At 38.0% G+C, this 25,278-nt stretch overlaps 1 protein-coding gene across 1 annotated transcript; it reads left to right on the top strand.

Moving 5' to 3' along the window:
- Positions 1 to 990: 990 nt before the first annotated feature.
- Positions 991 to 1,941, top strand: LOC113910066 (olfactory receptor 4K2). Its single transcript, XM_027571862.2, has one exon. The coding sequence runs from the start codon at positions 991 to 993 to the stop codon at positions 1,939 to 1,941; it is 951 nt and encodes a 316-aa protein (XP_027427663.2).
- The last annotated feature ends 23,337 nt before the right edge of the window (positions 1,942 to 25,278 follow it).

Consider the following 25,278-nt stretch of genomic DNA (forward strand, 5'->3'; position numbering starts at 1 on the left):
TACTGAAAGATTTTAAATATCCTCCATTCCTACTTCCAATCTTCTAACTCTATTCCTTGGAGCCGAGATAAATAAAACAGTTTATATATGTTGGCAGATGTGAAGGGAGAATTCAAACAGGGGAGAGACTAAAGAACTTAATCTTTGAGCTCTTTCCATTAAAAATGATGTGATATGTCTTTAGGGGACAAAGGTAAAATTTTAAGTCATAGAATTATAAATATTTGTAAGAGGAACAAACTCATACTTTAACAAAAGGAAACCATGAAGAAAAGTTAAATGCCTTTCCCTGGGCTATATGACTATATAGTAGTAAACTTGGTAATAAAGCAGTCTTTTTGCATTGGATTCTTACTTATTTTCTCTGTTTCTGATGGGTTGAACGAGATAATTTATCTGTGAATATATTAAAAATCTTCTTTGGAAATTTACAAGCTCTGCAACAGTTCATTGAAATCTTTCTAACGTCACTTATATGTGATATAAATTTTATATGTTCTTTCAGTAAGGATATTCTTAGGGATGAGTTCTAAATGACTAAATTGTGTGTGTGTGTGTGTGTGTGTGTGTGTGTGTGTGTGTATGTGTGTTTAACACATCGTCATCCCAGAGCAAGTGCTTACTTAATGTTAGCTATTATCTTTAAGATTATATAGATGAACAGATGGACAAATATGTAGGTAAGTAGATCCTTCTGGATGATATAATCTCAGTTTGATTGCTATTTAATACCAAAAAAGAGAGCGTTATTTTCAATACCTATGACTTCAGTGGTATTTTGCTATGATCTCTAATACTCAAAATTATCTTTCAAACCAACATATCAATGAAGATGGAAAGAATAGTAAAGATAAGTTTTCATAGAGGAACCAAAGTCTATGAAAGTGGATTCTTGTACCTTTTGTTTAAATAGAATCATACTTTCTCTCTCTCTCTCTCTCTCTCTCTCTTTTTTTTTTTGATATAGGTTTTCACCTATCCATCAGGACAATGGATGTGGCCAATAAGTCTGTTTCTGAATTTGTTTTGCTGGGACTCTCTAATTCCTGGGAACTACAGTTGTTTTTCTTCATGGTATTTTCCTCGTTTTATGTCGCAACAATGGTTGGTAATAGCCTCATAGTCATCATGGTTGTAGCTGACTCTCACCTACACTCTCCTATGTATTTCCTGCTTACTAACCTTTCCATCATTGATATGTCACTTGCTTCCTTTGCCACCCCTAAGATGATTACAGACTACCTCACTGGACACAAAACCATCTCCTTTGATGGCTGTATCACCCAGATATTTTTTCTACACCTTTTTACTGGTACTGAAATAATTTTACTTATGGCCATGTCCCTTGATAGGTATATTGCAATATGCAAGCCTCTCCGCTATGCCTCAATCATAAGTCCCTGGGTGTGTGTTGCTCTTGTGGTGGCTTCCTGGGTTGTGGGAGTCATGCATTCAATGAGCCAGGTCCTATTTGCTCTCACACTACCATTCTGTGGTCCCAATGAAGTAGACAGCTTTTTCTGTGACCTTCCTGTGGTGTTCCAGCTGGCTTGTGTGGATACTTATGTTTTGGGCCTCTTTATGATCTCAACTAGTGGCATAATTGCCTTATCCTGCTTTATGCTTTTATTCAATTCTTATATTATTATCCTGGTTACTATCAAGCATCATTCTTCAAAAGGATCTTATAAGGCCCTTTCTACCTGCACAGCTCATTTCATTGTCGTCTTCATGTTCTTTGGGCCATGTATCTTCATCTATATGTGGCCACTAAACAGTTTCCTTATAGATAAGATCCTGTCTGTGTTTTATACCATCTTTACTCCTATTCTGAACCCAATAATCTATACCTTAAGGAATCAAGAAGTGAGGACAGCTATGAGGAAACTGAAAAATAGGCTTCTAAATCCCAACAAGACAACTCCTTTGCATTATTTTTAGTCTTAAATTCTAGCTCTAGTTTTAACTTCCTAGGCATCGTATGCCACAGTTTTTGTGTACACAGCATTGTGACCAGGATTTTATTTCTGGAGCTCTCATCAAATTGTAATCGAATCAAATTGTAAATATTAAAACTACTCTCATATATTTAAAATACGTGTTAGATTTTAGAAAAGCAAATTGACAGAAACAATTTCTTCCAGAAGAAAAGACTCTCTATAAAAATGCCAAGAGTCCCTGTTCCAGGTAGGAGATTCAATATTAATAATCTAGTCACTGGAAAAGATGAACAAAAAGTATGAAGAGGAAGCACAGATTAAAGGGAAACTAGAAGATAATAGCATTTACATACAACTTGTCACTGAGAGGCACCTTGGTGGCTCAGTCAGTTAAGTGGTTAAGCCTCCAACTCTTGCTTTCTGCTCAGGTCATGATCTCAGGGTCATGAGATGGAGCCCCGTGTTTGGCTCCATGCTCAGCACGGAGTGTGCTTAGGATTCTCTCTCTCCCACTCCTTCTCTCCACCACCCCCTACACTCCAGCTCTCTCTCTCCCTCTCTCTCTCTCTAAAAACAAAACAAACAAAACAAAACAAAGCAACTAATCACTGAGTTACTTAGGGAGTTGTCCCTAAAGTATGGCAAATTAGTAAGATTTCTATAAGCCTTAGAAACTCTATACTGCTATAGGAGTATCTTCTGACAGGCAGTGATTTCCTACATCTGTCCCTGAATCATTCCTACTTAACATTTAAAACAATTTGTAATCTTTTTTTATTGAAGAAAACCCTAGACATATTTCATTACGAATGTTGGTGATGTCCAAAGCCAATGCTATAAGTAGAAGAGTCTCCACGACTCACTTCTAGCTAGTAAGCCAAGAAATACAGCCATGACAACTTCTGATAATGCATTATGAATACGTAGGCTGAAGAATTATGCAAATTGGGAAATATTATGAAATGAGTTTCAAAGCACTGCCTTTTGTTTCATACAGGCACGATGTCAGCTTAATGTCTGAGAAGTTAAAACTGGAATTAAATTAAGAGAACAATTTATGGAGAGCCTGTGGTTTCATTTTAAAGTATTGCATTGATTTACAGCTTGGTTAAATTACCAATATTTGGTTGCAAAAATAAGAAATCCGTGCTTAGTAATGCACTGTCAATGTAAAAAGTATATATCTTTATACAGTTTTTTTTTCTTTAGTTTTAAAAAGGTTAAAAATTAGCTTTAAGGTACACAAGCTATCACTACCACATGCTGATAGTTACTGGAATTGCAAGCATTGAAAGTCGAGAAATAATTTTCCTCTGTGCCTTGCTTTGATGCTTAAATCATCTTTAAATGATGGCAAACATGAAAGAACTGTTATTTGAAATTGACTAAATGATACTTATAGTGTTCAGTATATTATCCAACTTTTATGAACAAGAAAATATCTGTTACAACCACAGTATTTGATAAATACCAAGTTGTTCTTTGGCATTATTGAGTAAATAGAAAAAACCAAGAATTATATATGCACTAATTATCAATGATGAGAGAGAAGTCAAGAAAAGGAAATTCATAACTGTTCATTTTAAGCCAAATGATAGGAGCAATGTGTTTTTTCTTCATCAGTGTGTGTTTTTTTCATTAATGTGTTAAATAAGGAAACATATTTACAGTTATTAATGTGATGTTATTGTGTTAAAAACATAGGAATGGTTGAAATCGTTGGGTAAAAATGTCTACAGTATTAACGCTAGCCTGAAATGTGTTTATATCCACAAGATAATAGCATAATTCTACTTGAAATAGGGATACAAAGGGACCAATTCAGGGTGTGTGTGTGTGTGTGTGTGCTTGCTTGCGTGTGTGTGTGTGTGTGTGTGTGAGAGAGAGAGAGAGAGAGAAAGAGAGTGACCTTTCAGCTACATGTGCAAATATGTTTAGGATCAAGAAATTCATTTATGTAGAAATTTTCCAACCTGTGTTTTATAAATTCCATAAATAATTCTTTCAAATAATACATTTACTTGAACAGGGAATATGTTTTTTTTAATGAACCACTTTTTGCAAGATAAAACTGTCGAGGCTTTTCAAAGGAATGTCATCAATCTTCAGTATTTGTGTGGAGAATGATAAAGCTCAAGGACATTTGCCAAAGCCCTCAAAGGTGCAACTGATCAGCAGACAACTCTGCAAGGGAAGTCAATAATGAGATTGATTAATTGGAATTATAGTAAGACTGCAGCTGAGAATGAAAAGGATCACAGATAGCCTCTGGAGGACTTCCGTATATAAAGGGAACTACCTACTACCTTGCCTGGTGGCTCAGCATGAACAGTAAATGTACAACAAATCTCTATGTATTACATAAAATTTAAATCTTAATTAGCAGCTCCAGGTAGATTATCTTATCACCATTTGTCCTCATCACCCTGCTGACACTCTTTTATACAAGGGTAAGTAAGTACAGTGACAGGGCATAGGATCCCTATGCAGTAGTAAAGATGGTGCCATTTGCCACTAAGGCATCCAAAGCCAGAACTAATGTTTTCAAAGCATTCTAGATGAACAGAAACCAGCTAATATAAACATACCAGGTCGAGGATGGCTTTAAATGGTCTAAATTTCCAGTAACACAATTGAGAGAGTATTGCAATTAGGATAATCTATAAGAAGACTGTGTTGACAAGCAATTCCCTCCTTCTTTAGGTGTTTAGAAAGCTTCACAATGACAAACATATGAGCTTTCAAAATTTAAAAAAAATGTCTTGTAAAATTAAGCAGAATAATCAAATGCAGGTGAAAAATATTAAAAATCAGGTCTAGATGAAATGATAAAATGTAACTAGTAATATATGAAGGAACTGGATATATGCAACGACAATAAGAACTGTACATGATGTATACTTCCAAAAATATTTGAGGAAAATTTCAGAATACGGTAGAGTGTAATGGTGGATTTATATAGAAGCCTGTTTTAGACCCCCTTCTTTGCATGTGTTTTCTCCAAGGTCTTGGAATGGACCCTAACAACGATTTACTCACAATTTTGACTTTTTATTTTCTTAAAGAAGTCCCCTCAGACTAGACAGACTGGGTTCTACAGAACCTGGATCCACCCTGAGTGTAGGGGGGTAAAATCTTAGACTCAGGTATGTTTTTATCAGCACTAAATGCCAATTCTATTTGTTAGTGGTGTAAACTTGAGCAAGATACTTAATATCCCTTAGCCACAGTTTCTACATCTGTAAAAGGAGATAATAATAGTACTAACACAGCAATTATTTGAGGAATAAAGGAAGTCATTCATATAAAGCGTATATGTTCAACAACTGTTATTGTACTATTGTTCTGATCAACTTTGGATATCTTTGTTTAAGGGCCTTGATACTCTCCTAAGAACTGACATGTTTAATTTGAAAGGTAAATTTTTATTTTATAAATTTTCAGTATTTGTGTGTATGTACATATAAAATTAATGTGTATCAGGATTAATTTGGAAAATTAAAAGTAACTTCCATTTTCTGTTTTTCACCTTATCATTTGAAAAATTTAAGAGAGATTTTTAAGAAAGCAACTTCCATTAGAAAACCACATTGATTTTTATATTTTTCAAGTCTCCAGAGATTATTTTCCTCACTGCTCATAATTTTTATGAATCAAGAAAAATTCTGAATTATTTTTTAATTAGTGTGTGATGGCTTCTTTAAAATGAGTAATTATTAAATTGATTTACTGATTTTAGAATGGATTTTCACCACTATTTTGGTCAGAATGAGAATGATGATATTTGACCCTTCCTATTATTAATAAAGACATAGATGCATATATTAGTAAATAGTTTCTTAGACAAGTAAAACTTTGTATGATATAGTCTTATGTGAAGTATTTTTCTACTGATAAGAGCTTGGGATAATGTGATCACTGGACTGTACTGCCAAAGGGAAGAAGTTCTTGGTAGGTGGTATCATTTGAACATCTTCAGACTCTTAATAAAAGTTTTTCAGACTTAAACAATGACCAATGAAACCTTGTTTTCAAATGAGTTTTTGGTCTCAACCGGTACCAAAAGATTGGGATCATTCCCTGCATATTTTCAGACCACAATGCTTTGAAACTAGAACTCAATCACAAGAGGAAAATCGGAGTTTTTGGAAAAAAACAGTTAAAGTTAAGAGAAATGAATTGACTCTCTTCTCTCCCTGTTTATTCCCATTTACTATTTTGCATGGAGATTTTTGGATGCATGTTTCCAGACTGAAAACCAGGGGGAAAAAACAACCATGGAAACCTAATTCATCTGAACTTTTTGCACGAACTTTCAGAGTGCAGTGAAATACACTGAGCAATTTGACAGTCTTTCAATTTATATGCCTCTGTAAGGATGATTAAATTTATAAAGATGGGAGTTTTTTGTTGTGATTTATTAAATTTAAATTAGCCAACATATAGAATATCATTAGTTTCAGATGTAGAGTTCAATAATTCATCAGTTGCATATAACACCCAGTGCTCATCACATCATGTGCCCTACTTAATGCCCAAAAGCCAATTACTCCATCTCCCCATCCACCACCCCTCCAGCAACCCTCAGTTTGTTTCCTGTAGTTAGGAGTCTCCCATGGTTTTGCACCCATTCTGATTACTTCCCCTTCAGTTTTCCCTCCCTTAGCCTATGATCCTCTGCACTGTTTCTTATATTCTACATGAGTGAAACCGTATGATAATTGTCTTTCTCTTATTGACATTTCCCTCAGCATAATGCCCTCCACTTCCATCCACGTTGGTGTAAATGGTAAATATTCATCCTTTCATGGATGGCTGAGTAACTTTCCATCATATATCTATATATATGTTTATCCATTCATCTGTTGATGGATGTCTTGGCTCTTTCCACAGTCTGGCTATCGTGGACATTGCTGCTATGAACATTGGGGTGCAGGTGCCCCTTAGGATCATTACATTTCTATCTTTTGGGTAAATAGATAGTAGTACAATTGCTGGGTCCTAGCAATTGGGTTCCTAGGGTAGCTCTATTTTTAACTTCTTGAGGAACCTCTATACTGTTTTCCAGAGTGGCTGCACCAGCTTGCATCCCCACCAACAGTGTAAGAGGGTTCCCCTTTCTCCACATCTTTGTCAACCTCTGTTGTTTCCTGTCTGTTAATTTTAGCCATTTTGACTGGTGTCAGACTCACTGTGGTTTCGATTTGTATTTCCCTGAGGCCAAGTGATGTGGAGCATTTTTTCATGTGTCTGTTGGCCATCTGTATGTCTTCTTTGGAGAAATGTCAGTTCATGTCCCCTGCCCATTTCTTGACTGGATTCTTTGTTTTTTGGGTGTTTTGAGAAGTTCTTTATAGAACTTGGATACTAGCCCTTTATCTGATAGGTCATTTGCAAATATCTTCTCCCATTCTGTAGGTCGCCTTTTAGTTTTGTTGACTGTTTCCTTTGCTGTGCAGCTTTTTATCTTGATGAAGTCCTAATAGTTCAATTTGCTTTTGTGTCCCTTGTCTTTGTAGAAGTGTCTAGCGAGAAGCTGCTGTGGCCGAGGTCACAGAGATTGCTACTATGTTCTCCTCTGGGATTTGGATGGATTTCTGTCTCACATTTAGGTCTTTCACCCATTTTGAGTTTTTGTGTATGGTGTAAGAAAATGGTCGAGTTTCATTCTTCTAAATGTGGCTGTCCAATTTTCCCAACACCATTTGTTGAAGACTCTTTTTCCATTGGATATTCTTTCCTGCTTTGTCAAAGATTAGTTGACCATAGAGTTGAAGGTCCATTTCTGGGCTCTCTATTCTATTCCACTGATCTATGTGTTTGTTTTTATGCCAGTACAATACTGTCTTGACAATTACAGCTTTGTCAATAGAACCTGATGTCCAGCATTGTGATGCCACCACCTTTGGTTTTTTTGTCAACATTCTTCTACCTATTAGGGATCTCTTCTGGTTCCATACAAATTTTAGGATTACTCAAGCTCTGTGAAAAATGTCGATGGTATTTTGATAGGGATTGCTCAATGTGTACATTGCTCTGGGTAGCCCAGACATTTTAACAATATTTATTATTTCAATCCATGAGCATGGAGTGTTTTTCCACTTCTTTGTGTCTTCAATTTCTTTCATGAGTGTTCGATACTTTTGTGAGTATAGATGCTTTACCTCTTTGGTTAGGTTTATTCCTAGGTATATTATGGTTTTCGGTACAATTGTAAAAGGGATCAATTCCTTAATTTCTCTTTTTTCCGTCTAACTGTTAACGTATAGAAATGCAACTGATTTCTGTGCATTGTTTTATATCCTGCCATGTTGCTTAATTGGTGTATGAGTTCTAGCAATTTTGGGGTGGAGTCTTTGGAGTTTTCCACATAAGTATCATGTCATCTGCAAAGAGTGAAAGTTTGACTTCTTCTTTGCCAATTGGAATGCCTTTTCTTTTGTTTTTTATTTTATTATATTATGTTAATCACCATACATTACATCATTAGTTTTGATGTAGTGTTCCATGATTCATTGTTTGCGTATAACAACCAGTGCTCATTCAGTAGGAGCCCTCTTTAATACCTATCACCAGGCTAACCCAACCCCCAGCCCCCTCCCCTATAGAACCCTCAGTTTGTTTCACAGAGTCCATAGTCTCTCATGTTTCATCTCCCCCTCCGTTTGCCCCACTCATTTTTTCCTTCCTGCTATCTTCTTTTTTATTTTCTTTACCATTGAATGTATTATTTGCTTCAGAGGTACAGGTGTGTGATTCAACAGTCTTACACATTCACAGTGCTCACCATAGCACATACCCTACAGAATGTCTATCACCCAGCCACCCCATCCCTCCCACCCCCCACCACTCCAGCAACCCTCAGTTTGTTTCCTGAGATTAAGAATTCCTCATATCAGGGAGGTCATATGATACATGTCTTTCTCTGATTGACTTATTTCACTCAGCATAACACCCTCCAGTTCCATCCACGTCGTTGCAAATGGCAAGATTTCATTCCTTTGGATGGCTGCATGATATTCCATTGTATTACCAACTCTTCTTTATCCATTCATCTGTCAATGGACATCTTGGCTCTTTCCATTCTTTGGCTATTGTGGACATTGACGCTATAAACATCGGGGTGCATGTACCCCTTCGGATCCCTACATTTGTATCTTTGGGGTAAATACCCAGTAGTGCAATTGCTGGGTCGTAGGGTAGCTCTATTTTCAAATTTTTGAGGAACCTCTATATATTTTCCAGAGTGGTTGTACCAGCTTGGATTCCCACCAACAGGGTACGAGGGATCCCCTTTCTCCGCATCTTCGCCAACATCTGTCGTTTCCTGACTTGTTAATTTTAGCCATTCTGACTGGTGTGAGGTGGTATCTCATTGAGGTTTTGATTTGGATTTCCCTGATGCCAAGTGATGTTGAGCACCTTTTCATGTGTCTGTTGGCCATTTGGATGTCTTCTTTGGAAAAATGTCTGTTTGTGTCTTCTGCCTATTTCTTGAGTGGATCATTTGTTCTTTGGAAGTTGAGTTTGATCAGTTCTTTACAGACTTTGGATACTAGCCCTTTATCTGATATGTCATTTGCAAATATCTTCTCCCATTCTGTCAACTGTCTTTTGGTTTTGTTGACTGTTTCCTTTGCTGTGCAAAAGCTTCTTATCTTGATGAGATCCCAATAGTTCATTTTTGCCCTTGCTTCCCATGCTTTTGGTGATGTTTCTAGGAAGAAGTTGCTGCGGCTAAGGTTGAAGAGGTTGCTACCTGTGTTCTCCTTTAGGATTTTGATGGACTCCTGTCTCACATTTAGGTCTTTCAGATATTTTGAATCTATTTTTGTGTGTGGTGTAAGGAAATGGTCCAGTTTCATTCTTCTGCATGTGGCTGTCCAATTTTCCCAACACCATTTGTTGAAGAGACTGTCTTTTTTCCATTGGACATTCTTTCCTGCTTTGTCAAAGATCAGTTGCCCATAGAGTTGAGGGTCCATTTCTGGGCTCTCGATTCTGTTCCATTGATCTATGTGTCTCTTTTTGTGCCAGTACCATACTGTCTTGATGATGACAGCTTTGTAATAGAGCTGGAAGTCCGGAATTGTGATGCCGCCAGCTTTGCTTTTCTTTTTCAACATTCCTGTGGCTATTCAGGGTTTTTCTGGTTCCATACAAATTTTAGGAGTATTTGTTCCATTTCTTCGAAAAAAAGTGGATGGTATTTTGATAGGGATTGCATTAAATGTGGATTGCTTTAGGTAGCATTGACATCTTCACAATAGTTGTTCTTCCAATCCATGAGCATGGAACGTTTTTTCATTTCTTTCTGTCTTCCTCAATTTCTTTCATGAGTATTTTATAGTTTTCTGAGTACAGATCCTTTGCCTCTTTAGTTAGATTTATTCCTAGATATCTTATGATTTTGGGTGCAATTGTAAATGGGATCGACTCCTTGATTTGTCTCTCTTCTGTCTTGTTGTTGGTGTATAGGAATGCCACTGATTTCTGTGCATTGATTTTATATCCTGCCGCTTTACTGAATTCCTGTATGAGTTCTAGCAGTTTTGGAGTGGAGTCTTTTGGGTTTTCCACAGAAAGTATCATATCCTCTGCAAAGAGTGAGTTTGACTTCTTCTTTACTGATTCAGATGCCTTTTATTTCTTTTTGTTGTCTGATTTCTGTGGCTGGGACTTCAATACTATGTTGAATAGCTGTGGTGATAGTGGACATCCTTGCCACATTCCTGACCTTAGGGGGAAAGCTCTCAGTTTTTCCACATTGAGAATGATATTCGCTGTGGGTTTTTCATAGATGGCTTTTATGATATTGAGGTATGTACCCTCTATCACTATACTCTGAAGAGTTTTGATCAAGAAAGGATGCTGTCCTTTGTCAAATGCCTTCTCTGAATCTATTGAGAGGATCATATGGTTCTTGTTCTTTCTTTTATTAATGTATTGTAACACAATGATTGATTTGCGGATGTTGAACCAACCTTGCAGCCCAGGAATAAATCCCACTTGGTTGTGTTGAATAATCCTTTTAATGTACTGCTGGATCCTCTTGGCAAGTATTTTGGTGAGAATTTTTGCATCCATGTTCATCAAAGATATTGGTCTATAATTCTCCTTTGTGAGGGGGTCTTTGTCTGGTTTGGGGATCAAGATAATGGTGGCCTCATAAAATGAGTTTGGAAGTTTTCCTTCCATTTCTATTTTTTGAAACAGTTTCAGAAGAATAGGTATTAATTCTTCTTTAAATGTCTGATAGAATTCCCCTGGGAAGCCATCTGGCCCTGGGCTTTTGTTTGTTGGGAGATTTTTGATTACTGTGTCAATTTCCTTAGTGGTTATAGGTCTGTTCAGGTTTTCTATTTCTTCCTGGTTCAGTTTTGGTAGGTGATACATCTTTAGGAATGTGTCCAATTCTTCCAGATAATCTAATATGCTGGCATAGAGTTGCTCATAATATGTTCTTATAATTGTTTGTATTTCTTTTGTGTTGGTTGTGATCTCTCCTCTTTCATTCATGATTTCATTAATTTGAGTCATTTCTCTTTTCTTTTTGATAAGTCTGGCCAGGAGTTTATCAATCTTATTAATTCTTTCAAAGAACCAACTCCTAGTTTTGTGACCTATTCTTTTGGTTTCTATTTCATTGATTTCTGCTCTGATCTTTATTATTTCTCTTCTCCTGCTGGGTTTAGGCTTCATTTGCTGTTCTTTCTCCAGCCCTTTTAGGTATAGGGTTAGGTTGTGTATTTGAGACCTTTCTTGTTTCTTGAGAAAGGCTTGTATTGCTATATACTTTCCTCTTATGACTGCCTTTGCTGTATCCCAAAGATTTTGAATAGTTGTGTTTCCATTTTCATTGGTTTTCATGAATCTTTTTAATTCTTCTTTAATTTCCTGGTTGACCCATTCATTCTTTAGTAGGATGCTCTTGAGCCTCCATGTATTTGAGTTCTTTCCGACTTTCCTCTTGTGATTGAGTTCTAATTTCAAAGCATTGTGGTCTGAAAATACACAGGGAATGATCCCAATTTTGGTATTGGTTGAGACCTGATTTGTGACCTAGGATGTGATTTGTTCTGGAGAATGTTCCATGGGCACAAGAGAAGAATGTGTATTCTGTTGCTTTGGGATGGAATGTTCTGAATATATCTGTGAAGTCCATTTGGTCCAGTGTGTCATTTCAAGTCTTTATTTCCTTGTGATCGTTTGCTTAGATGATCTGTCAATTTCACTGAAGGGGGTGTTAAAATCCCCCACTATTATTGTATTGTTGTCGATATGTTTCTTTGCTTTTGTTATTAATTGACTTATATAATTTTCTGCTCCCATGTTAGGGGCATAGATATTTACAACTGTTAGATATTCTTGTTGGACGAATCCTTTAAGTAGGATACAGTGTCCTTCCTCATCTCTTATTACAGTCTTTGTTGTAAAATCTAATTTGTCTGATATAAGGATTGCCACCCCAGCTTTCTTTTGGTGTCCATTAGCATGGTAAGTGGTTTTCCACCCCCTCACTTTCAATCTGGGGGTGTCTTGAGTCTAAAATGAGTCTCTTGCCAACAGCATATTGATGGGTCTTGTTTTTTATCCAGTCTGATACCCTGTGTCTTTTGATTGGGGCATTTAGCCCATTTACATTCAGGGTAACTATTGAAAGATATGAATTTAGTGCCATTGTATTGCCTGTAATGTGACTGTTACTGTATATTGTCTGTGTTCCTTTCTGGTCTATGTTACTTTTAGGCTCTCTCTTTGCTTAGAGGACCCCTTTCAAGATTTCTTGGATGGCTGGTCTCATGTTTGCAAATTCCTTCAGTTTTTGTTTGTCCTGGAAGCTTTTTATCTCTCCTTCTATTTTCAATGACAGCCTAGCTGGATATAGTATTCTTGGCTGCATATTTTTCTCACTTAGTGCTCTGAAGATATTATGCCAGTCCTTTCTGGCCTGCCAGGTCTCTGTGGATAAGTCTGATGCCAATCTAATGTTTCTACCATTGTAGGTTACAGACCTCTTTTTTTTAAAAAATATTTTATTTATTTGACAGAGAGAGACACAGCAAAAGAGGGAAGACAAGCAGGGGGAGTGGGGAGAAGCAGGCTCCCCACTGAGTAGAGAGCCAGATGTGGGGCTTGATCCCAGAACCCTGGGATCATGATGTGAGCTGAAGGCAGATGCTTAACAACTGAGCCACCCAGGTGTCCCAATTACAGACCTCCTATCCCGAGCTGCTTTCAGGATTTTCTCTTTGTCTCTGAGACTCGTATGTTTTACTATTAGATGTCAGGGTGTTGACCTATATTTATTGATTTTGAGGGGTGTTCTCTGTGCCTCCTGGATTTTGATGCCTGTTTCCTTTCCCAAATTAGGGAAGTTCTCTGCTCTAATTTGCTCCAATATACCTTCTACCCCTCTCTCACTTCCTCTTCTCCTGGGATCCCAATTATTCTAATATTGTTTTGTCTTATGGTATCACTTATCTCTTGAATTCTGCCCTCGTGATCCAGTAATTGTTTATCTTTTTTCTCAGCTTCTTGATTTTCCATTGTTAGGTCTTCTATATTACTAGTTCTCTCTTCTGCCTCATTTATACTAGCAGTTAGAGCCTCCATTTTTTATTACACCTCATTTATAGCCTTTTTGATTTCGACTTGGTTATATTTTATTTCCTTTATTTCTCCAGAAAGGGTTTCTCTAATGTCTTCCATGCTTTTTTCAAGCCCAGCTAGTGTCTTTATAATCGTCATTCTGAGCTCTAGTTCTGACATCTTACTAATGTTGTATTGATTAGGTCCCTGACAGTTGGTACTGCCTCTTGTTCTTTTTAAGGTGATTTTTTCCCATCTTGTCATTTTGTCCAGAGGAGAACAGATGAATGAGAGAACAAAATGCTAACAGGTAACAACGACCCCAGAAAAATATACACTACAGAAATCAGAAGAGTCCTGAAACCAGGGGAAAAAAGGGAAAGAAAGAAGAAAAAAAAAAAAGAATATGATCAAATATGATCAGGCTGGTGAATAGATCGGTGCCACACACTAGATTTTGGGCGTATTTTGGTCTGTTAGAAGAAACTGCCTCCCAATATTTTAAAGAAAGAAAAGCTTATATATGTACAAAAATAAGGGTAAATGCAATGAAGGGATGGAATGATTGTAAAGATGACAATTATAAAAGATTTTATAAAAGGAATTGATAAGATGGTTGAAAAAAGAAAGAAGAGAAATTAAAAAAAAAAGTTGGGAGAGAATGTGATCAGGCAGGAGACTAGGACAAAGCTATACACTAGAGATTTAGGGTGTATTTTGGTCTGTTAGAAGAAACTCTATCCCAAAATTTTAAAGAGAGTACAACTTATATATATATACCAAAAATAAGGTTAACTACTATGAAGGGATAGAATATGACTCTAAAAATGAAAAATAAAAAAGAGTTTTAAAAAAGGGATTACGATGTTGGTTGAAAAAGTGAAAAAGAAAAATTTAAAAAAATAGAAAAGGAGAAAAAGAAAATTAAAAAAGTAAACTTTGAAAGACTAAAGAATCAGGGGGGAAAAAGCCATCAATTCTATGTGCTGTATTCCCCTAGTGCTGGAGTTCTGCCGTTCTCATTGATCATTAACTTGGTCTTGGCTGGCTGTTCTTGCTGATCTTCTGGGGGAGGGGCTTGTTGCAGTGATTCCAAGTCTTTGCCAGAGGCAGAATTGCCCCGCCCTTGCCGGTCCGGGCTAAGTTATCTGCTCAGGTTTGCTCTTGGGAGCCTTTATTCCCTGCAAGCTTTCCGCACAGCTTTGTGGATGTGACTGAAAATGACAGCCTTCCAATGTCCCCTGGAGGAACTGAGAAGTCTGGGCCACACTCCCCAGTGCACCCCCAGAGAAAAGCAATCACTCCCGTCTCCCCGGTCTCTGGACGCACTCTGTGCTCACCCAGCCTGAGAACGAGCATTTCTATCTCTGGCACACAACCACGTTTGGAGTTGTCAAACCCAGCAGAGCCCTGTGGTGCGCTCCCCTGCTGCTCCTCCCTGGGGAGGAAGGGGAGTCTCCCCAGATCTGCTGCTTATTGGGTCCCTCTTGGAAGAGGAGTGGCCCAACTGTGCCCCAGATCAGGGTTTCTGGCAACTCCTGAGCTGAGAGCCCGCTCCTCGGCTCCATCTCTGCAGCCGGCTTCCCTGCTCGGATACCTGGGAGCTCTGCTGCACTCAGGCACTCCCGGGCTTTCTGTGACCCCAAGGGTTCTGAGACCCCCCGCTTGGCCACTGGAGTGACGTCTCTCAGCAGAGCAGACTTCTAAAAGTTCCAATTTTGTGCTCTGCTGCTCTATCACTTTCTGGGTAGCTGGCTGATGTAGGCTCCCTCCCCCTGTGGTCTATCTTCCCAAATATCTCCTCAGATTCACTTCTCTGCATATCCTACCTTCCAGAAAGTGGTTGCTTTTCTGTTCAGAGAGTTGCTGCTATTCTTTTCTTTGATCTTCTGTTGAGTTCCTAGGTGTTCAGAATGGTTTGATCCCTACCTGGCTGAATTCCTGGGACCAGATGAAATTTAGGTCTCCTACCCCTCTGCAATCTTGCTCCTCCCTCGAGGTCTGATTTTCTTTTACACAAAAATATTTAATTTTCTGTAGATGTACTTTTATAATATAGTATGTTCTTTTATTAAATTATTTATCCATTCACTTATGATAAGTAAACTGAAGGGGATGAGAAAGTAAAAATTTAACTATAATGGAAAAACTATTAATTGTTCATATTGTATTTTATATTTATTAACTCGAAACTATATTCAGTGGATTCTCTGTGTCAAACACAAGTTAGGACCATGATTTATACAGCAAATTCCCAAAGGAACACTCAGACTTTTGAAGTATATTTTCCTCATCAACTTTCTTCAAAGAAATGGAAGATTTTAATTCATATACATGTTAAATATCTACTTAGTTACTTTAGGGCACTGACAATGATAAATTTTAAATTAATTAAAATTCTCATATAGAAGAACCATCTTAGAGTAGTTTACCAGAGTAAATTTTAAAATTTACAGTTACTGATTAGGTCATGACACATCTGGGCAGGTGTTTAAGACTTCTTTTGTCTTTCTTTATGCCATCTTTAAAATTTGATGTTTCTTTCATATACAAGGTTTTTTTCAGCATCTCTATAACATTCACTGTCTTTTGCAGTTTGAAGAGCAAGTGTCCTATGGTGTTCCAACTAAGATGAAAAAATCAGTGCAATATACCATGACATGCTTACATATTACAAAACCAAAACCACCCAGATGATATTTTTAAATTCATCTTTTCTCTTTCATGGTTTCAAGGTTTCAACTATTTCCCCCTCTCTTTTGTATAGTCAATTTTACTTTCCTTTGAAGATTTTTTTTACCTTTTACAGTTAATTTTTTTAAATAAAAACAAACTAAAAAAAGAAAATCCTTCTGTCCTCAATTCTTCTACCTCTCGATCCATTTCTCACCTTTGTCTTTGTTCATATTTATGGGGAAACCACTGAAGACTTGTTCATATTGTCTGCAATAGCTCTCTTCTTTTTCTTTCTTGTGCCCACTCCAGTAAGGCTTTTATCTCCATATTCTACTCATATTGTTTCTCTCAAGGTTCCAAGTGACCTCTCTACTGCTATATCCAGAGATCATTTCCCAATTCTTATCCTACTTGATCTATCAGTTGTACAATTTTTGATACAGCTGATCATATTCTCCCACTCGAAACCCTCTTCATTTGGCTTTTAGAATAGGATGCTCCTCTGGCTTCCTTCATATATTTTTGGAGGTGCTTTCTGAATCTTTTTTGGGGTTCCTCCTTCTTTCTCTGACCTCTTATATTACCCCAGAGTTCATTCCTTGAGACTCTACCAACTGTCTTTGTCCGCTGGTGATCTCACTTAACCTCAAGGCTTTAAAAACTGCATGGTGATGAGACATAGCTTTGCATTTTCAACTGAACCTCTTCTTCAATTTCTAGATTTCAATATTCAGCCTCACTTGGATATCTATCACCTGTCTCAAATTTAACATGTCTAAAACTGAACTCCTGATAATCCCTCAAACACCTGTTCCTCCAGGTTAACGGAGAAATCCATCTCAGTTAATGGATCCTTCATCTTTCCAATTGATCAGTCCAAAGGCTTTGAAATTATCCTCCCATACTGTCTCTTACCTTTTTGTTATAGGTCAGCAAAGTTTACTGAGTCTATTTTCAAAGCATTCTCAGAATCTGACTACTTCTTGCAACTTCTAACCTCTACTGCTACCACATGATCCAAGTCATGCTCATTTGCTTGGATTATTACAAGTACATTCCTAGTAAGTTTCTACGCTTCCACACTTTTCAGTCTTATCTAATATGGCAGTTAAAGTAATCCTAATACAATCTGTCATATCATGTCACTTTGCTTTGCTCAAGACCAAAGGCTTCGCCCATTTCACACACACCAAAACTAAAGTTGTTACAATGTCCTGTAAGCCCCAATATTTTTGGTCTTACCTCTCTGATCTTAACTCAAACATTTCTCATCTTTGTTCACCCTGCTTTAGTCAACCCGGTCTTGTTAATGTTTCTAGAAAATTCCAGGCACCTATATCAGGCTTTTTTGCGTTTGATATCCCCTCCTCCTGGAAGATATTCTCTTCCTTCTGATATCTGCATGTCTTACTTCTTCACTTCCTTCAGGTCTTTTCCTAAACTAATCTTCTCAGTGAAGGCTTCTCTGACAACTACATCTACAACTGCAACATCTTCAATGGTATTTATCACTCTTCCCTGCTTTATATTGTGCTCCATAGCTCTTATTGCCATCCAACATGTTATACTGTGTACTTACTTATTTTCTTCACCATCTGCTTCTCCCAACTACCTGATAAAAGCTTCATTGAGAGCAGGGGTTTTGTTTTATTCACTGCTATATCCATTAAGCTTGAAAAATTTCCTGGTACATGGTATACATGCAATAAATACTGTTGAATAAATAGGTTTTACTCTTTCTAAGGCCAAAAATACTCTTCGCATAAACATAGAAGTAAAAGCCACTCACATTCCACATCTGCTATTTATTCCTTTATAGCTCAAATCCACACAAAGCTTCTAAGTAAAAATGATCATTTATTTCCCAAATCCATAGAAAAGTTCTAAGCAAAAATTCTCACGTATATAGTGATATATAAGCAGCCACAAATGAGTATCTAAGTTTACCAAATATTCTTACTGTAATGGACACCTTTTTTCTGATACTGATGCTGGCTGAACAAATTTGTCCACTGTGCTGGAAAAGGGTTGGACTTTCAGCTGGGAGACATAGTTTTTAATCTTGGGTTTATTCCAAAGTTCAATTTCCTTGAATTCCATTTCCATATGTGCAGAAGGCACCTACTTAAATTAATTTGGATTAAGATTTGGAGCCTCCACTCCGCTTTAGGAATATGTGGGGGAAATTGCACAATACTGCCAGGGTTCCATGGATCAAAGTTTGAAATGCCCTGACTAGAAATCCCTCTGGCCCTTCCAGGTTTTTTATATTCTGATTTCTCTCCCTCTTCGTACTTGCCTGCAGACAATGAAGCCTGAATATCCAGTCCCTGATATTTGTATTCCCTTTATCCTTCTTGTCTATAGCCATTCTTGACTTCTGTAGCCATATAAGAAACTCTTGAGGTAGCCTCCAACTGCAACTACTCTCCTCCAGTGTTTTATACACTCTGGTTAATTCCCCAACCACTGCCAAATACGTAGTCCTAAAACATATTCCCCTGCACTGAAATGGTGAATAGCATTCCATTTCCAAAAAATTAATTACAGAATCCTAAGACCTGTATTTAAGGTCTTCTAATATATGGTCCAATAAAACTCTGACATATGCTATACTCTAGACAAGCTAGAGCACTTGTTCTTTGATTACTCCTAATTTTCTTTATTCATGCTTTTGTTTATGTTAGTCTGTTTGTGCCTTGTAATTTTCCATCACTATCTCTGCCTTTCTCAACATTAGTTCTCATTTAAGGTCCTTTACAAATATATATTTTTGTGTTCTTCTGTCTCATTTTTATTTTCCTCATACTTCTCTTCCACCCTACCTTTTCCTTCTTTTCACTTCTTCCTCTCCTGATCTTTCCAACAAAATATAATCTCTCCCAATGTTCCACACATAATAATGTGTATATATGCATTATACAGATTTATAATGCATATATTATATATGTATATATGTACATATATGTATTTATAATATGTATGGTCTTCTATTTGAATTTTATGTTACATTGTTTATTTTCTTTAACTGCCCTTCAAACTTGCAAGCAACTTACAGATAAGCACTTTGTCTTCTACATTTTTGATTTGTGTTTTTGCACGCAGTAGATAATTTTTTAAAAGATATATTTATTAATTTGAGACAGAGAGGAGAGCATGTGTGTATGCACACATGACTTGGAAGAGGGGCCGAGATAGAGAATCCTCAAGCAGACCCCCCACATAACAAGAAGCCCAATGTGGAGTTGATTCCACAATCCATCAGACCATGACCTGAGCTGAAACCAATAGTGAGATGCCCAACGGACTGAGCCACCCAGGAGCCCTAAAGACACTCATTTCTTAAAAATTTCTGAATAATATTTAATTGGAGAATACAGACAAAAATAAGACATATTCTGTTTGGCCTAAGTGATTTATAGTTCTGCAATATCGTAGTCTTTTGCTATACCTATCTCTACAGTAATTAGAATGTGGCTTAAAACAATAGGTGTTTCACAATAATATTAATAGTAGTGATTGGAACAGAATTGAACCTGCAGAGAGAGTAAGTTACTTTATAAGAATAGTCTAAGGGGGGGTGGAGCAAGATGGAGGAGGAGTAGGAGACCTGGATTTTGTCTGGTCTCAGGAATTCAGCTGAATAGGGATCAAACCATTCTGAACACCTGCAAACTCAATAGGAGATCAAAGAAGAGAGTAGCAACAGCTCTCTGAACAGAGAAGCGACCACTTACTGGAAGGTAGGACGTGCGGAGAAGTGAATCCAAGGCGATATTCGGGAGGATAGACGTGGAGGGAGGGACCTCTGTCGGCTGCTTCTGGCAAGTGATAGAGCCACAGAGCACAAAATCGGAACTTTTAGAAGTCGGCTCCCCTGAGGGACGTCACTCCAGTGGCTAAGCGGGAGGTGGAAACCTCGCAGGACAGTGTGGTCTCAGGACCCTCGGGGTCACAGAAAGACCAGAGGTGCCTGAGTGTGGCAGAGCTCCCAGGTATCGGAGCAGGGAAGCCGGCTGCAGAGACGGAGCCGAGGCGCGGGCTCTCAGCTCGGGGTTGCCATAAACTGATCCGTTGCCCAGTCGTGCCACTGCTCCTCCAGCAGGGACCCAACAAGCAGCAGAGCCAGGGAGACTCCCCTCCCTCCCCCAGGAGGAGGGGCGCGGGAGCGCACCACAGGGATCTGCTGGGTTTGGAGACTCCACGCGGGGTCGGGTGCCAGAGATTATAATGCTCGGTCACAGGCTGGGTGAGCACGGAGTGCGGCTGGAGACTGGGGAGACGGGAGTGATTGACTGCTCTTCTCTGGGGGTGCACTGAGGAGCGGGGCCCCGAGTTCTCAGCTCCTCCGTGCAGAGAGTGGGAGGCCACTATTTTCACCCTGGTCCTCCAAAGCTGCACCGAGAGCTTGCAGGGAACAAAAGCTCCTGAGAGCAAACCTGAGCAGCTTGCTTAGCCCAGACCGACAAGGGTGGGGCAATTCCGCCTCCGGCAAAGACATTTGGGCACCAAGGCAACAGGCCCCTCCCCCAGAAGATCGGCATGAACAGCCAGCAAGCCAAACCAAGTTTACCGATCAAGGAGAACGGGAGAACTCCAGCGCTAGGGGAACACTGCACATAGAATTCATGGCTTTTTTACCATGATTCATTAGTTTTTCAAAGTTAATTTTTTTAACTGATTTTTTTTGAATTTTTCTTTTTCCCTTTTTCAACCAACATCTTATCAATCCCTTTTTTAAAAAAACATTTTTTATTTTTCATTTTTAGAGTCATATTTTATCCCTTCATAGTAGTTACCCTTATTTTTGGCATATATATATAAGTTGTTCTCTCTTTAAAATTTTGAGATACAGTTTCTTCTAACAGGTCAAAATATACCCTAAATCACTAGGGTATGGCTTTAATCTCGTCTCCTGCGTGATCACATTCTCTCCCTTTTTTTTCTTGTCTTTTTTTCTAAACTTGTTTTTTCAAACAACTTCTTATCAATTCCTTTTATAAAATCTTTTATAATTTTCATCTTTACAGTCATCTTCCATCCCTTCATTGTATCAACTCTTATTTTGTACATAAAGGTGTCTTTCTTCCTTTAAAATTTTAGGAGGCACTTTCTTCTAACAGACCAAAATATGCCCAAAATCTAGTGTGTGGCACTGATCTATGCACTAGCCTGATCATATTTGATCATATTCTGTTTTTTTTTGTTCTGTTTTTCTTTGTTTTTTTCTCCTTCTTTTTTCTTTCTTTCCCTTTCTTTTCCCCTGGTTTCAGGTCTTTTCTGATTTGGATAGAGTATATTTGCTGGGGACATTGTTAACCTGTTAGCATTTTGTTCTCTCATTCCTCTATTCTCTTCTGGACAAAATGACAAGACAAAAAAAATCACCTCAGCAAAAAGAACAAGAGGTAGTACCATCAGCCAGGGACCTACTAAATACGGACATTAATATGATGTCGGACGTAGAATTCAGAATCATGACTTTAAAGATACTAGCTGGGCTTGATAAAAGCGTGGAAGTTATTAGAGAAACCCTTTCTGGAGAAATAAAAGAACTAAAATCTAACCAAGTCGAAATGAAAAAGGCTATTAATGAGGTGCAATAAAAAATGGGGGCACTAACTGCTAGGATAAATGAGTCAGAAGAGAGAATCAGCGATATAGAAGACCAAATGATGGAAAATAAAGAGGCTGAGAAAAAGAGAGAGAAAGAACTACAGGATCATGAGGGCAGAATTCGAGAGATAAGTGATATGATAAGATGAAACAACATTAGAATAATTGGGATCTGAGAAGAAGAAGAAAGAGAGAGAGGGGCGGAAGGTATACTGGAGCAAATTATAGCAGAGAACTTCCCTAATATGGGGAAGAAAACAGGCATCAAAATCCAGGAGGCACAGAGAACCCCTCTCAAAATCAATAAAAATAGGTCAACACCCGACATCTAATAGTAAAACTTACGAGTCTCAGAGAAAAAGAGAAAATCCTGAAAGCAGCTCGGGAGAAGAGATATGTAACCTACAATGGTAGAAATATTAGATTGGCAACAGACCTATCCACAGAGACCTGGCAGGCCAGAAAGGACTGACAAGATATCTTCAGAGCACTAAAAGAGAAAAACATGCAGCCAAGAATACATATCCAGCTAGGCTGTTGTTGAAAATAGAAGGAGAGATAAAAAGCTTCCAGGACAAACAAAAACTAAAGGAATTTGCAAACACGAAACCAGCCCTCCAAGAAATCTTGAAAGGGGTCGTCTAAGCAAAAGGAGAGTCTAAAAGCAGCATAAATCAGAAAGGAACACAGACAATATACAGTAACAGTCACCTTACAGGCAATACAATGGCACTAAATTCCTATCTTTCAATAGTTACCCTGAATGTAAATGGGCTAAATGCCCCAATCAAAAGACACAGGCTATCAGATTGGATTAAAAAACAAGACCCATCGATATGCTGTCTGCAAGAGACTCATTTTAGACCCAAAGACACCCCCAGATTGAAAGTGAGGGGGTGGAAAACCATTTACCATGCTAATGGACAACAAAAGAAAGCTGGGGTGGCAATCCTTCTATCAGACAAATTAGATTTTAAAACAAAGACTGTAATAAGATATGAAGAAGGACACTATATCTTACTTAAAGGGTCTATCCAACAAGAAGATCTAACAATTTTAAATATCTATGCCCCTAACATGGGAGCAGCCACTTTTATAAGGCAATTAATAACAAAAGCGAAGAAACACATTGACAACAATACAATAATAGTGGGGGACTTTAATAGCCCCCTGACTGAAATGGACAGATCATCTAAGCAAAAGATCAACAAGGAAATAAAGACTTTAAATGAAACACTGGACCAAACGGACTTCACAGACATATTCAGAACATTCCATCCCAAAGCAACGGAATACACATTCTTCTCTACTGCCCATGGAACATTCTCCAGAATTGATCACATCCTAGGTCACAGATCAGGTCTCAACCGATACGAAAAGATTGGGATTATTCCTTGCATATTTTCAGACCACAGTGCTTTGAAACTAGAACTCAATCACAAGAGGAAAGTTGGAAAGAACTCAAATACATGGAGGCTAAAGGGCACCCTACTGAAAAATGAATGGGTCAACCAGGAAATTAAAGAAGAATTAAAAAAATTCATGGAAACCAATGAAAATGAAAACACAACTGTTCAAAATCTTTGGGATACAGCCTAGGCAGTCCTGAGAGGAAAGTATATAGCAATACAAGCCTTTCTCAAGAAACAAGAAAGGTCTCAAGTACACAACCTAACCCTACACCTAAAGGAACTAGAGAAAAAACAGCAAATAAAGTCTAAACCCAGCAAGAGAAGAGAAATAATAAAGATCAGAGCAGAAATCAATGAACTAGAAACCAAAAGAACAGTAGAACAGATCAACGAAACTAGGAGCGGGTTCTTTGAAAGAATTAACAAGATTGATAAACCCCTGGTCAGACGTATCAAAAAGAAAAGAGAAATGACCCAAATCAACAAAATCATGAATGAAAGAGGAGAGATCACAACCAACACCAACAAAATACAAACAATTATAAGAACATATTATGAGCAACTTTATGCCAGCAAATTAGATAACCTGGAAGAAATGGGTGCATTCCTAGAGATGTATCAACTACCAAAACTGAACCAGGAAGAAATAGAAAACCTGAACAGACCTATAACCACTAAGGAAATTGAAGCAGTCATCAAAAATCTCCCAACAAACAAAAGCCCAGGGCCAGATGGCTTCCCAAGGGAATTCTATCAAACATTTAAAGAGGAATTAATACCTATGTTCCTGAAACTGTTCCAAAAAATAGAAATGGAAGGACAACTTCCAAACTCATTTTATGAGGCCACCATTACCTTGATCCCAAAACCAGACAAAGACCCCATCAAAAAGAATTACAGACCAATATCCTTGATGAACATGGATGCTAAAATTCTCACCAAAATACTAGCCCATAGGATCCAACAGTACATTAAAAGGATTATTCACCACGACCAAGTGGGATTTATCCCTGGGCTGCAAGGTTGGTTCAACAACTGCAAATCAATCAACGTGATACAATACATTAACAAAAGAAAGAGCAAGAATCATATGATCCTCTCAATAGATGCAGAAAAAGCATTTGACAAAGTACAACATCCTTTCTTGATCAAAACTCTTCAGAGTATAGGGATAGAGGGTACATACCTCAATATCATAAAAGCCATCTATGAAAAACCTACAGCGAATATCATTCTCAATAGGGAAAGGCTGAGAGCTTTTCCCCTAAGGTCAGGAACGCGGCAGGGATGTCCACTCTCACCACTGCTATTCAACATAGTATTAGAAGTCCTAGCCACAGCAATCAGACAGCAAAAAGAAATCAAAGGCATCCAAATCGGCAAAGAAGAAGTCAAACTCTCACTCTTTGCAGATGATATGATACTGTATGTGGAAAACCCAAAAGACTCCACTCCAAAACTGCTAGAACTCATCCAGGAATTCAGTAAAGTAGCAGGATATAAAATCAATGCACAGAAATCAGTGGCATTCCTATACACCAACAACAAGACAGAAGACAGACAAATCAAGGAGTCGATCCCATTTACAATTGCACCCAAAACCATTAGATACCTAGGAATAAATCTAACCAAAGAGGCAAAGGATCTGTACTCAGAAAACTATAAAATACTCATGAAAGAAATTGAAGAAGACACAAAGAAATGGAAAAACGTTCCATGCTCATGGATTGGGAGAATCAACATTGTGAAGATGTCAATGCTACCTAGAGCAATCTACACATTCAATGCAATCCCCATCAAAATACCATCCACTTTTTTCAAAGAAATGGAACAAATAATCCTAAAATTTGTATGGAACCAGAAGAGACCCAGAATAGCCAGAGGAATACTGAAAAAGAAAAGCAAAGCTGGCGGCATCACAATTCCGGACTTCCAGCTCTATTCCAAAGCTGTCATCATCAAGACAGTATGGTACTGTCACAAAAAGAGACACATAGATCAATGGAACAGAATCGAGAGCCCAGAAATGGACCCTCAACTGT

Source organism: Zalophus californianus, chromosome 6, assembly GCF_009762305.2.
Source record: "Zalophus californianus isolate mZalCal1 chromosome 6, mZalCal1.pri.v2, whole genome shotgun sequence".
NCBI lineage: Eukaryota > Metazoa > Chordata > Mammalia > Carnivora > Otariidae > Zalophus > Zalophus californianus.

Bases quoted from the DNA above. Each gene is read 5' to 3' on its own strand.
- LOC113910066 (XM_027571862.2), top strand. From the start codon at position 991: ATGGATGTGGCCAATAAGTCTGTTTCTGAATTTGTTTTGCTGGGACTC.